Source organism: Brassica oleracea, chromosome C2, assembly GCF_000695525.1.
Source record: "Brassica oleracea var. oleracea cultivar TO1000 chromosome C2, BOL, whole genome shotgun sequence".
NCBI classification, from domain to species: Eukaryota; Viridiplantae; Streptophyta; class Magnoliopsida; order Brassicales; family Brassicaceae; genus Brassica; species Brassica oleracea.
In genome coordinates this window covers 42,461,719-42,475,977 of record NC_027749.1, presented here as the reverse complement: position 1 = coordinate 42,475,977, position 14,259 = coordinate 42,461,719, and the positions used below count along the sequence as shown (strand labels likewise).

Genomic DNA, 14,259 nt, shown 5'->3' with positions numbered 1-14,259 from the left:
GGTTTGTAGAGGTGAAGATGAGATTGAAATAGTCAGATATCACTTTGATAATTTGGCTATCTTCATACACCGGAGCTCCCGGGGAATCTTCCAGGATGGTAATTCTATTTCTAACTCTTCGTCCCTTAGTAGATGCATGGAAATAACCCGTATTTCTATTTCCCAGAGTGAGCCAGAGCTGTCTGCTTTGTTGTTTCCAGAATTCTTCCTCCGCTTTATAGGCATGAAGGAGATTCTTGTTAAGTGTAGAGATGTAGAGGTCATCCATAACCATGTCAGACATAGATTTATCTATCTTTTCTCGAAGTTATGTAATCAGCTTCTGACTGTTGATGTAATGTAGCTTACTCCAAGCAGAGATGGCGCGTCTGCATTTCCCAATTCTGGCAGAAATTGCGAGATTTGGATCTTTTGTCCAGATAGTGTCAACAATTTTCTTAATCTTTGGATTGTCTCTGAGCCTGCGATCATACCTGAAGGTTCTAGCCGACTTTTTCCTCTTTGAGTCAAGGGTGGTGATAATGGGACGGTGGTCAGATCCTTCAAACTTAAGGTAGTGAGAACATCCATTGGGAAACATGTCGGATCATCCGCTGTTGGCAATTGCTCTATCAAGACGGCAGTGTACCAGGTGAGTATGTCTTCTCCCTCTCCAAGATAAGAAGTTACCCGTATGTCTGATATCGAAGAAATCGCAGGTGGAAAGGAAGCTTCTGAAGTGTGTGAAGAGCTCTAGGGGCGTTTCCTCCCTCCTGATTTTTCAGAGTTGTTAATAATCTCATTTAAATCCCCGATGAGGAGCCAAAGAGACCCGTCACTAGTCTCAGAGATATCAGACAGGAGATTCCAGACTGCTTGTATGTTGGCTATGTCCAGAGCACCGTACACAAAGGTGCAATGGAAGGTGAATCCTTTGAAGGAGATAGATATATCAATGTGGTTCAGATCCGAGGAGAGAATTTGAAGATCTATATCACTCCTTCAGAGAAAAGCTAGCCCTCCTGCTCCTGGGCTGTGTGGTCCAGATAGTGTGAGGTAATGTTTAACTCTGCCAATTTCTCGAGAACAAACTCATCAGTATTTTTTTGTTTCTTGTAAGAAGATAACGTCTGGAGAACTTTTTTGTTTAGATCCTTGAGCCTCTGGACTGTCATCGGGTTCCCAAGCCCGCAGCAGTTCCAGCTCAGAATGGCTAAGGAAGAAGAGGACGTTCTGCGTGAAAATCTTGCGCTCGTTTCTGTTGTGGAGGTGGAGGGGGCACCTCTTGGTGTGTTGCGCGGTGCTCTAGCTTGATGGCTTTGAATGGGAGAAGCGTGGGGGAAGACATGTCTTTCAGGAGAGGAATGGATACGTAGGAGATTTCTCATTCGAGTACTTGCTCCTGCCCAATTCCTAGGGCTAGCGCCAGTCCTCATACGAGCAGCTTGATGTGGTCTGTTATTGCGTGCGTTTGAAGATTCTGGGATGTCCGCAGAGGTAGCTTCTTGTTGACCCAAAAGGCTTGGTGCCTGGTTCATAGGTGAAGGAGCGCTTTGATCCTGTCTAACAGAGAGATTTGATGTGGCTGCTGCAATTATTCTGGCAGCAGTGTTAGCCATCAATCCCTCTTCCTCGCCCTGTAGCACTATCTGGATGTGAGCAGCTCTTTCTATTGGGTCATCGATATTTATGTACTGGATTGTAACCTCCCGGAGCTCAGACAACACTGTCTCTGTAGTTGGGACGATTGGTTGAAGTTGTCTTGCAGGTTCCCTTTCTTGTTGTTGCCTCCTTTCCGGTATTTGTAGTGGAGCGGCTTTATTATTCAGAGGCAGGACTCTGTTAACAGGAGGGGGGAGTCATGCACTAAAAGGTATTCCATGTCGGTATAGCCTCTCGTTAAAAGGAAGAGATTTGGAGTGAGCAGAAGGTCTGACTTGGTACTTTTCCTTATGCGCCTTGTCTCCAGAGGAATGATGTTGGTAGCTTTGTGAATGAAGCCTGCCGTAATCGTCCATGTCTCTTGTTCTTCTGGCCGTTGAGATTCTGTCATCAGGGGGTGATAGAGGACAGTCTTTAGCTAAGTGGGAGAGCTCGTTACAGAGAAGGCAGTGGAGGTCAAGACCTTCGTACTCCAAGGTAACAGGGAGTTCTTCTCCTGTGTCAAACTCAATTAGAGCTTCCTTTGTTATTGGCTTCAGCCCATCAAGGGATACCTTCATCCTAGCAGATGTTTTGGAGATCTTGTAATCTTCTACGGTACCAAGGTCGTGGCCTATATTGTAGATCATCTTCTCGTGCCAGTAGTGCAGAGGTAGGCCATTCAAACGAATCCAAAAGGCGATTTGGGACGGGAACATAGGAGAGATAACAGGTTCTCAGCGTTGAAGTATTATCATCCATCGGGCAAAGCGGTATGGTCTAGCAGCAAGGACATTGAGCATATCCTCCTCGAGTTCAAATCTGAACTCGAAAGTCCTCTGGCCCAGATCTGAACCCACAACCTTGCCTTTGAGGCCCCATTTTCCGAGGAGATTCGAGATAACAACACCTACTGGTTGTTTTTAGGGATTTGTTATCCTGCCTATTAGAGTGAGCGCATTCTCTCTTATGAGGGTAGATGTGTCAAGAGTGGGGGCTTTGATACGCTTACAAGATTGTTCAGAGAGAGGAAGAGTTGCCTGCTTTCCCTTAGAGTTAGCGGAGAGGTAGCATAACGCCATGAGAACAATGGAGATAGGAAACGAGAGAAGCTTATCAAGTGAGTCGAAGAGAAGGACATTTTATTAATTCATATAATTATTAAATTACATAACTTTTTTAGATTTATGTATTTTAATATATATTTATGTAATAATAAGAAGAAGCAATGATTTTAAGGTATCTATTGATGAAATCCTACTAATACAAATGTCATTTTATTTTTATTTGATTAATTAGTGTATATAAATTATGTACTTTAAATGTAATTAATAGACTTGTAGATGTAAAATAAAAAAATAACGAATATCTTGAAACATTTGGAAAAAATAAAAATAAATATCAGTGTAAATAAAGAACAAACAATCTAACATTTTTTTTATATTTATATATATAACCTTATATATACTTATTATTAATTTATATTTATATTCAAATTATATATTTACATAAGTTTTAAATTATAAATTTACATAATTTTTTGAAAAATTAATTATTTTATTATTTTATCATACATATTATATTATATCTTACAGCATTTAGTTCAAAAAATAATAATTTATCATGTTTATTAATTTATAAAATTTATACTTTATTTCTACTCCGATATATATATAGCCGAGTAAAAAAAAGATACGCGTGTACACATTTTCCTTCCTTTTATTTTGTTTGTCGGTTAAAGTGTCCACCTTACTTTGTATAATCCCCTCTATATTAATATTGGGGCATTACAACATATTTTTGTGGCCACGTGTCATCACGAGAACGATTCTTAGAATTGTTATAAACATAGGTTGGTCCTTATCAATATATATTATGCATTTTATTAAACTAACTATCAAATTAATTAGTAGTGTATAAAATAATAATATATTTTATTTACTTAAATAAAAGCTGCGGAATTACCTAATATGGTTAACATATATATGACAATTAATGATTATGAATAATATATATTTGATAACAATTTTTCTAACCTCTTTCTTTTTTGTTTAATTTTATACTATTAAAAAAATTAAACAATAACATTAAGCATATAATAAAAAAATTTAGATTTTTTTTATATGTTATATTTTGAATTTTTAAAAACGACTATAAATTACTAAAAATGGTAAAAATCTAACACTGAAAATTTTGTGATCAATGGTTTAACTTTTTTTTTTGTTCAAACAAAATAAAATGATGATCATATATCGTATGGGTGGGCGTTTGGATACACGTTCGGGTTCGTATCGGGTATTTCAGTATAAAAGTATAAAACTCGTTCGGATATTTCTACACTTCGAGTATTTTATGTTTGGGTTCAGATATTTTGGGCCGGGTTTGGATATTTAAATTTGGAAGAATAAATAAATAAATGATTCATTGTTTAAGTTTTTTGTATTGAAAATATATTTTAACTGGTTTTCTAATTAAAAAAAAAAGCTATAAATAGGTTTGGAGATAAAACTTTAAAAATATAAAGACACTAATTTAGTTGTTGTTTTGAAATTTTAGATGCATCTTTTGTTAATACAAGAAACAAGAGCTTAATATATATATTAAATGAGTAGCAAATAATTTTGTCCATAATTATATGTATATTATCTAATTTTGAGCAATAAGCATCATTAATATATATATTTTGAATAAAATGAGAAAAATAATAGAAATATAGGGTTAAGTATACTTATGTTTGGTTATCTTCGGATATCCATTTGGGTTCAGATATTACCCGTTTGGATTCAAATATTACCCAAAACGGTGAAAAGTAATTTGTTTTGTTGTTCCAGAATTAGATGATTTTTAGACTGAGCTAGTTGAATATACACTAGACAGACATTTATATTTCGAGTCTGCACTTATATATTCTATAACAGCTTGATATATTAGATTTGAACACTAATATGTTAATATAGTTTGCCAGTGATTTTTTTTCAAAATTTTGATTCTTAGATATGTATTTGGAATGAAACTAATTTTTACAGATGTCCATATTTTTTTAAAAAATTGACACTTATTTAATTTACCGAATTCATAGAAGAAGTTAAAAAAAAAAAGAAACTTAACTCATATCAATAAAACAAAGACGAAAATGAAAGCACGATTTTATAGAGGTAGAAAATAAACTCAATTATGAAGAGTTAATAGTAAACAAATCGAGAACAAAAAACATAATCTCCTTTCGTCATTATACAATCGATGTTGCCTATTTGGTTTTGGTGATTTGTGTCAGCCGCAAAACTTAATTTTTTTTGTGCATATGAAGTATTAAAAATAATTAAAATGAGATGTAGATTTGTATTCGTCATTTTCTTAAACTTCAACAACGATGATATATTTATGAGACCAACATTTGTATTCGTCATTTTATAATCGATAAAGATTGTAGTGTTACAAAATGTTAAAACTATTTAATAAATAAATATTATTATAAAAAATCATTCTGCGCATGCGCACAGATTATCATCTAGTTCATTAGTATAATATCTATGTATATGTTTCAAATTATTATTTATGCATGTTCCTATAAAGAAAGAAATCCTTAACATAATTTTCTATGATTCAATTATTTAAACCTCGAAGATCAGAATTATTTGGATATTTTACTAATTATTACAAAATTTTAATGATTATATTCATTCATCAATTATCCAGTAAAATTAATATTGACATAAATAGGGGAAAATAGTATATGTAATTACAAATAAATAATAAAATTAGAAAACCAAATCAGGAAGATATGCCCTCTGACGTAAACGTGTAAGTAACAGCCAGCATGGCCCATATCTTAAAATAGTTTAGATAAGAAAAAGCTGTCAAGTCTTCTTAACTTTTATTTTGAGAGTCAAAGGCTCAAAGTCCTCTTAATTTCTATAGTAAAATGATTATATCAGTTTTGCAATACTTTATAGACCGTGTTTTCCTTGCGGATTCGTCTAATATTAATTGGCATTTAGACTCCTCTCTGTATATATACTTGTTTTCTGGATTTTGTTAGATCAGAGAACATAACTAAGAAGTCAGATGAAAATGGGTGTGTTGACGTTTAGTGTGCGTTTGATGTTTCTAATTCTATGTATCTTCATCAATGGTTCTTTCTCGAAGCTTGAAAGGTTGGGGCATCCGGTGACGAAATCTGATGGCTCTTTGGACATTCTTGTCTTTGGAGATTGGGGTCGGAAAGGGGGTTTTAATCAATCACTCGTTGCTCACCAGGTAAGAACTATTTTTTTTTACCAGGTAATAACTAATACAGCTTATTGATCATATATAACGCACTCAAGATTTATATTTCTGTAAAGTGACAAAAACGATATTAATGTTTGAATGTGTAAAGCACATACATAGTTGTTGAAGGCAGCAATACAATTTTCTTTTTTGAAGGAAAAAAATATTAGTTATGTGGTTAAAGTTTTGGACTTTGTCTTGTCATATATAAACTTACTCACGTACTACCGAATTTAGATCTACGATGCAAACACAATAGATGTTTGGCTTGTAGGATAGAAATGCACTTTTTGGATCATAAATATTTACTTGTGTATACCTTCAAGTGATTAGGTTTGATTTTTATTAGAAATGTGTACTTAATTTGATCTACGATGCAAACACAATAGATGTTTGGCTTATTTTTCATTGTAACTTTGAAAGTTGATACTCTTTTTTGTCAAAGTTGTTTTCTCGGGTTTTACGATACGCGTAATTATAGAAGAAACAATATTAGATTATTCAATATGTGAGAATATATATGCGTATGTTGCGTCCATATCTTCCTAATAGGAAGACATTCATTCTACGCAATATTGACTTGATTATTGCAAATTGAAGAGCCGATACGGTTCATTACAAAGCATATTCTCCAAAGGGGTCTATTTGATATTGGAGATTTCTTTTAAACTTTAATGTTTTGAATTTTAATTTTGAGATCTATTAATACTAAAAATATTTTAAATATTGGAAAACTATTGTGATTGTAAGATTTTTAGTGGAATTTCTTGACTAAAAATATAAAATATGAAATTTCATTTTTAGATGGAGTGTTTTAACTAAAAAAAAAGAATTATTCACGCAAAATCATAAAAATTATTAACTTGTAGAAGTTTATAGGATTTTAGATAAAATATCATCTGAAACCATGAAATTGAGATTTATTTTTTGTATTTTTACCTAGACTTCATCAAAACACTTAGAATTACAACAAATCTTTCAATTAAATATTTGAATAATAATAAATTTTATAGTGCATTTTGGAACTATAAGTTTAATAATAATTGATTTTAAAAGATATTTTAAATTTATATGAGTAGTATAATATTTGCCATTTAATACAAATCATTCCATATTCTAAATTAAATACACTCTCATTTAATACAAATCATTCCATATTCTAAATTAAATACACTCCCCTATATCAAATGCACCTTTCATTACATTTAAGATAATTCAAAATGATTTAATTTCTAATGAATTATAAAATTTATGTGAATAAAGAAAGTTATTATAAATTTAATTAATTATTATAATTTGATATTAAAATAAATATTTAATTGATTAATTAAATTTCCACCATAACCTTTTTTATGATAAGAAGTTCTGGACCGAAACTCGAAATATGAACCAATTGTTAAATCAATTTTTCGTAGCTGCTGAAACTCGAATTTGACACATTTATCCTTAGGGCAGAAAGCTTTACGAGTAGAATTACCAACTTCGGATACCACCAAAACATATTAGTAGTTGATTTTAAAATTATAAATTTAATAACATTGAATTCTATAAAATATTTTAACTTTTATTTTAATAGTTTTGTTATTTTAATACAAACTACTCTAAATCCTAAATTAAATACATCCTTAAATGTTGAAATTGAGAAGTTGACATTTTATTCAATCATTCGATCGTTCTTTTTTTTTATATATATTTTTTTAAAAGATCGAAAATTTTGACAATTTGGCAGATGGGAATTGTTGGAGAGCAACTAGACATAGATTTTGTGATATCAGTTGGAGATAATTTTTATGACGATGGTTTAAAAGGAGACACTGATACTTCTTTTGAAGCTTCTTTCTCTCATATCTACACTCATCCTAGTCTACAAAAACAGTGGTATTCTGGTAATTTGACTTACTCAAAATTAAATTCATTACATGTTTAACTAATACATAATTATGTTTTTTTGAATGATTTAACCCTTTAAGCTAGTGAAAAAACATTCTTAAACGCGTGTGGTCAAAACTCAATTTGCAGTTTTGGGGAACCATGACTACCGAGGAAATGTTTCAGCACAACTAAGTCAAGTTCTCACCAAAAGATTGGAGATGGTTTTGTCGCAGATCTTTTGTCTTATGCTCAGGTTCAATACATATTCTATTTCTTTTAGGAAGTTGGATTTGACACAAATGATTTTATTAATTATAACAGATTCAGACTAGAAGTTTGGATTTTTAATGTACTACTGCATAATAAGTCCAAGATTGATATATACTTTTTTTGGTCTAAGGTTGATATATACTTTAGTTTTTTTTTTCTTTAGTTACTACAAATTAGTGATAAGTGTTTGGTGATATAGGAATGGTGGAGTTTTTCTTCGTGGACACAAATCCATTTGTAAAAAAATACTTCACAGATCCAGAAGATCACACTTACGATTGGAGCAACGTCTTACCCAGAAAGAAATATATCTACAACCTCTTACATGTAATACAATTTGTTCAGAACGAATAATATTCAGAAATCTCGTTTTGGTTTTGACATTTTCTAGTTATTCTAATTTCTATTATTGAGATATTAGGATTTAGATTTAGAGATTAAGAAGTCGCGCGCCACATGGAAATTTGTCGTGGGACATCATGGGATCAAAACAGCAGGTCAACATGGTGTGGCCCAAGAGCTAGTAGATCAACTTCTTCCAATTCTAGAGTTAAAGATTTTTCTTGTTTACTTCCAGTTTTCTAGAAATAGTTTGCAATAATCATTTTCTGGTAACTACTATTATTTTATTTTTTGTACGAAATTTTTACTAGCAAGTAGTTTGTCGTAATGTTATGTATTTACTTTTGAAGGAGAATAAAGTGGACTTGTACATAAACGGACATGATCATTGTTTGCAACACATTGGTTCTGAAGGGTAAAATTCCACTTTTTTTTTTTACATCTGGTAAAATTCTACTTAATCTTCAGGGGTTATTGGAACATGAATTTATGTGGAATTTGATGATTTTAATAGTTGAGAGAATTTTACAAGTTAACTAGATTTAACAAATTTTATCAAATACTTTTACATAAATTTTCATTACTTGTGTATAGAATTCTATTGATTTTTATTAATTTTAAAGTAAGAAATAAATGGTGGTAGAAAAAAAAAAGAAAATAAAATCATTTCAACTAAGGCAATTATTCAACAACTTTTAAAAAAGTTTTTATCACAAAAAATATCTCAAAAAATAAAATGACCAAAAAATTTAATTTCTACTTCTTACTTTATAGATATATAAATAATAAAAAATAAAAATATTTTTTTATATAATTTCAAAATATATGTTTTAAATTTGAATTTTTGTAAAAAAAATTTGAATTATTATTTTTGAAATGCTTTTTTAAAAAATTTGAAAGTGTTTTTTAAAACTATTTTTACAATTTTATTTTAAATTTTCAATAATTTTTTCTATTTTTTTAAGTTGTGAATTTAATAATTCCTCTAGAATTCTTTGCCCAATAACCCCCACCCCCCCTTCATTTATTAATTCTAATTATACCAGTTATTTTGATAGTGAACGTTAGTTTATGTGAACTTAGTTTAGTTTAAATGTTTATTTTTTTTAAAAAAAATTTGGAATTGTGAAGTGAAATTCAATTTCTGACAAGCGGAGGAGGATCAAAGGCATGGAGAGGAGATATTCAGCCATGGGATCCAAAAGAACTCAAACTTTATTACGACGGACAAGGTTTCATGTCTCTTCGCATCACTCACTCTGAAGTTAAATTCGTCTTCTATGACATTTCCGGCAATGTTCTTCACCAATCCAGATTGTCCAAAAAATCCAAGACTTTTGGTCTCTTTTAAAGATTATTCCTCTAAAAAGAGAGAGTTAAACATATGATAATTTGAGAGTGTTTATTTACAAACTATGCATCCATTTCGATTGTTGTGTGGAATATGTGAGGCGGCATGATGTGGATATCACTGGTTTCTTTCTGCATCAATATATTATAGCTCTACGTAACTATATATAACTCCAGCGTGTGAACATATATGTTTTTTAATTAACAAGTTGGAAATTACGCTCATAATTTACATTGCCATCAATGATTGCGTGGTTGAATCAAAACCACACTTAAGGCCACACTTAAGGCCAGATCGTTGTTCAAAAAAAAAAGGAAGAAAGATCAAACTAGAAAGGGAGTTGGCTAAAATATTTCTCTCTCATGTCTGATTACCAAAGCTGCCGCAACAAAATATTCTTCCAGCTAATCATCCTAGGGTCGGACATTTTACCCAAAACCGAATCCGAACCCAATCCAAAAAACTTGAACTCGAACTCGATTCGATCTATAAAAATATCCAAACGAGTACTAATTTAGAGGAGATTGGATACTCGATCCCAATCGGGTAATACCCGATACGTGAATGGATATCCAAAATATCTGAGAATATATATAGTAATCCTAAATCTCTAATAGTTTAGACTCATTTATGTCCTCTTCATAATCAAACTAAACCAAACTCCATCCCGCTGTGGACTTAATGAACATGTCTTTAATTTCTTCACACCTTTTGATTTTACTAGATGATACACTCATTTAGGGTTGCTTTGGTGAAGTATTGGTCTTCATCTTTGAGTATTTGATATTCTCTCTTTGGTTAAAAACTTATTTTATTGTTGTTTTCTTAATACTAGATTGTTCAATTTTACAACGTACACATTACTATGTGATTCAGATTTTTTATTTTTATTGACGAGCTATATTCATCCTGATCTTGTTTTCTAAAGTATTTTTAAATAACCGAACCCGACCCGAAATATCCAAATCCGGACTGCAAATATCTGAAACCGATCCGAAGCATAAAGTACTCGAACGGGTTTTATACCTCTATACCTCTATACCTAAAAATCTGAAATACCCGATCCGACCCTTAACGGGTATCTGAACGCCCACTCCTAACTCTTCCTCTGGTCAACATCACTTCTTATGGTGTTCCCCAGTAACCTTTGCGCCTGGATTTGAGTCGATCCTTACTCCACCTTACGGTTGTGAGAATTTAGAGTCGGCAGAATCTTATATCTCTTCACAATTACATCTCGTACTTTGTGTCACTCTCGCTTTGTTCTCACCTATATCTTGCCATTCGGCTAAGCCTCTCGCCGATCCTCATAGCATCCTCTCCACCTCTAATTGATAGCTTGTTCTATTTATCTACCACCAGATCTTGCCGTCTTGCGTCACTCCTCTCCATCATAACGATCTTGAAGTTCTATAAAACATTAAAAATTGATTTGTTAAAAAACATTATAAACAAACAAAAAAGTAAATAGTAATAAATATTTGTAAAATTTTATTTATTTTATAATTGATAAATTAAAATTTCAAATATTAATAAATACAAATTTTTGTTTTATCCGTTATAAAATATCTTATGTTAATAAAGGAAAAAGAGTAGTAATAAGTGAGTGGTAATTGGACCGTCCCAAACCCAAATTTTAGCAAATTCAGTTTTCAAATCAAATAATAAGGAAATATGCTTTAATTTTTTTGCTAAATTTATTTTCAAAGTACCAAATAAAAGCTGCAAAGAACTAATTCTCAGAGCTAACAAATTTTCTTTTCTAAATTTTTGGTTCTAAATTTATTTTTTAAAGGTAAAGCATGATTGTTTTAGAAAATTAAATACTTTAGAAAGAAAAATTAGTCGTCCAAAGCATCTGCAACCCGTCCTAATCAACCCTTTAATCACAAAAACTAGAAATTGTGAGAGTTCAAAAATAAAATCTCGAGACTTTGAGTTAAATCTACTACCAAGTTAACAAATCACGATCAGCAGTGTATATTAACAGAACCTTATTTCATGTATATATTTTCACTAGGAATTAACATACTTAAAACATAGTTCTTTTGTCCAAAACTATCATAAAAATGAACTACAAGTTTAAGGTAATTCTAGTATGTCTTTGGCATGATCAAATTGATATAACGAAAAAAAAGTGCACATAGTTCTAGCTATTATTGAATACTTTAAAAAGGAACAAACAAGTTTAAGGACAATGAATTATCATTCCACGAAATCAGGGTTCTAACTCAAAGTCGAATCCAGAGTAATTCCAATTTAATTCTGAGCATTCTAGGTCTGTAGAATATGGAGCAGCTAGGATTCTGAGAGCGTAGGATTCTGAGAGCGAATACAAACTTTAGAAAAGGAATAAGATTTACGTTTAGAAACGAAACCATTGAATGCAAACACTATATCGGTCTAAAGAGGATAGCCGAAGAACTTACCTCTTTGTGAGGAACTAATCGATTAAGAATTTTTTTTTGGCCATAGAACTAATCTTTTAAGTTAAGCAATGTGTTAACATAATATATAACATTAACACTTAACCATTAATGCCAATGTTTCATCAAAAGAAAAGGAGTTTTCTTTTTTTCGAATAATAAATTAAACGGCCGTTCGAACCCACATCTACTTGATCCGACTCGAAAAGGCAAAATTGAAAAGGTATTTTCGGGATAAGAAGAGCTTTGGAAGCATGCAGAGGGTTTCGAGATAGACCATAGCTGGCAAAAGAAAAAAAAACATCGACATCTGTAAAACAACACAATGAGAATGATCTAAGCTGATTTTCCACAAGTCTTATCTCTTTAGATGGTCCCTAAAATGCGAAACTCGATAATGAAAATGAGCTAAGCTTAGGCGTAGGCATTTTATCCGGACCCAAGGATCCGACCAAAACCGATCCGAAAAATCTCGTTCGGGTAGGAACCGAATCGATCTTTTTACCCTACTAGGTTCTTGTTGTGGAGGATCTGCGGGTATTGGACCTGATCTGATCCGAATCTGAGATCCGATGGCTAGCCAAAACTTTTAGTATATATTAAGTGTATATGAGTGTTTTAATATATTTTTGGTATCATGGATATTTTTTTTAAGTTTCGAATATGAGTTTTCAGATATGGTTTTGGATTACGAGTAAAATTTTAGATTTTCAAAAAATATAATTCGGATAAACAGATAAAATTTCAGGTATTTCTCATGTCTTCGGGTTAGATTTTAAGTAAAATTTTGAATGTTTTTAGGACTTAAAATATTTTCTGTTTTTTTTTGTGTTTTGAGGTATTTTTTGGGCCGAATCCGACATGACTCAAACCAAACCTGACGCAAAACCGGACTGAACTCGAACCGAAAAATTCTAGTTATCCTATTAGGTTCAACTATATAAGATCCGAACCAACCCGGACCCGACATGACCGAACCGAATCCAAACCGACAAATTCTAATTACTCTATTGAGTCTAAATATGTAAGATCCGAAGGATCCGGATCCGACCCAAACCCGATCCGAGTACCTGAATGCTAAAGCCTTGCTAAGCTCAAAAACATTTGTACATATATACTTTAGACATGACCTAACTGTTTATATAAATTGTCATTGAATGTATACACATATGTGCACATTGCCACGCACAATTAAATCGAATAACATTCATTGGACCCACTGAATGAAACAAGTAAAAGAGAGACAAAACTTTCGTCTATAAAGTACCCAAATTGAATTAAAATAAATCGAATATCTGTCCATATATATACGAAGAAAATGACAAGAAAATACAAACCGAATATTCGTCAAACGGAATATATTCACAAAAACAAGAAATAAGACTTTATAATAAATTTGTTCAAAAAACTCCAAGTCTCTCAAATAAATAAATAAATCATTTTATTTCATATACAAGCAACAAATGAACAAAACTTTCCCTCTAACCAATGTTTTTAAACCCGATCCGGACACTGAACCAGACGATTTACTGGGTTGCTAGATCACTGGGTCGATAAATAAATAAATTAATTTTATTATATAATAATATATCAGCTATGTAAATAAAAATATAGAAACTAAAGTTTAATATTTTGTAAATGTTTTTTAAGAAAGTAAAATAATAGTTTGGATATGTATATATTTTATGTTTAAAAAAATTTAGAAAATATTTAACTTTAGTTTTTATATTTTTATTTTCATTTGACATACAAAATATAAAAAAATAGTTTAAACTATTTAAAATTTTCTCTAACAAGGTAAGATGTATGACATCTAAAAAAATCAAGCCATAAAATTTATAAATATTTAAATGTGTAATGTGAATAATAAATTAAACTTCAAATACAAAATAAACCAAAAGTAAAAGATCATTGTAATAAATTGTCAATAACGAAAATAAACTAACACTAAATCACATCAACTAATTTTGGTTCTCTCTACCATCGTTCATTTCATTTTCTTCAGGTGGTATAGTTAAATCTTCATCAAAATCTAAAATTACAAATATAAAATTGTAAAGGGAAAACCTAACTTTTTTTTTAATCATCACCTAATTTCTTAATTGGAAA

General features: G+C 31.3%; 1 protein-coding gene and 1 pseudogene across 1 annotated transcript; one reads left to right on the top strand and one right to left on the bottom strand.

Annotated features, from left to right (window-relative positions):
* Window positions 1-992: 992 nt before the first annotated feature.
* LOC106324290 lies at window positions 993-2,270 on the bottom strand. The gene is made up of 2 exons (XM_013762286.1): window positions 1,924-2,270; window positions 993-1,818 (listed from the first exon to the last, which is right to left on the bottom strand). Exons 1-2 carry the CDS (start codon window positions 2,268-2,270, stop codon window positions 993-995), a joined length of 1,173 nt encoding a protein of 390 aa, XP_013617740.1.
* A 3,249-nt stretch (window positions 2,271-5,519) lies between these two features.
* Window positions 5,520-9,823, top strand: LOC106325727 (annotated as a pseudogene).
* Window positions 9,824-14,259: the final 4,436 nt, after the last annotated feature.

Bases quoted from the DNA above. Each gene is read 5' to 3' on its own strand.
- LOC106324290 (XM_013762286.1), bottom strand. From the start codon at position 2,270: ATGATCTACAATATAGGCCACGACCTTGGTACCGTAGAAGATTACAAG. The intron at 1,819-1,923 runs GTACCAAGTCAG...TCCTGTTAACAG, and splicing joins GACAAGGCGCATAAGGAAAA to AGTCCTGCCTCTGAATAATA.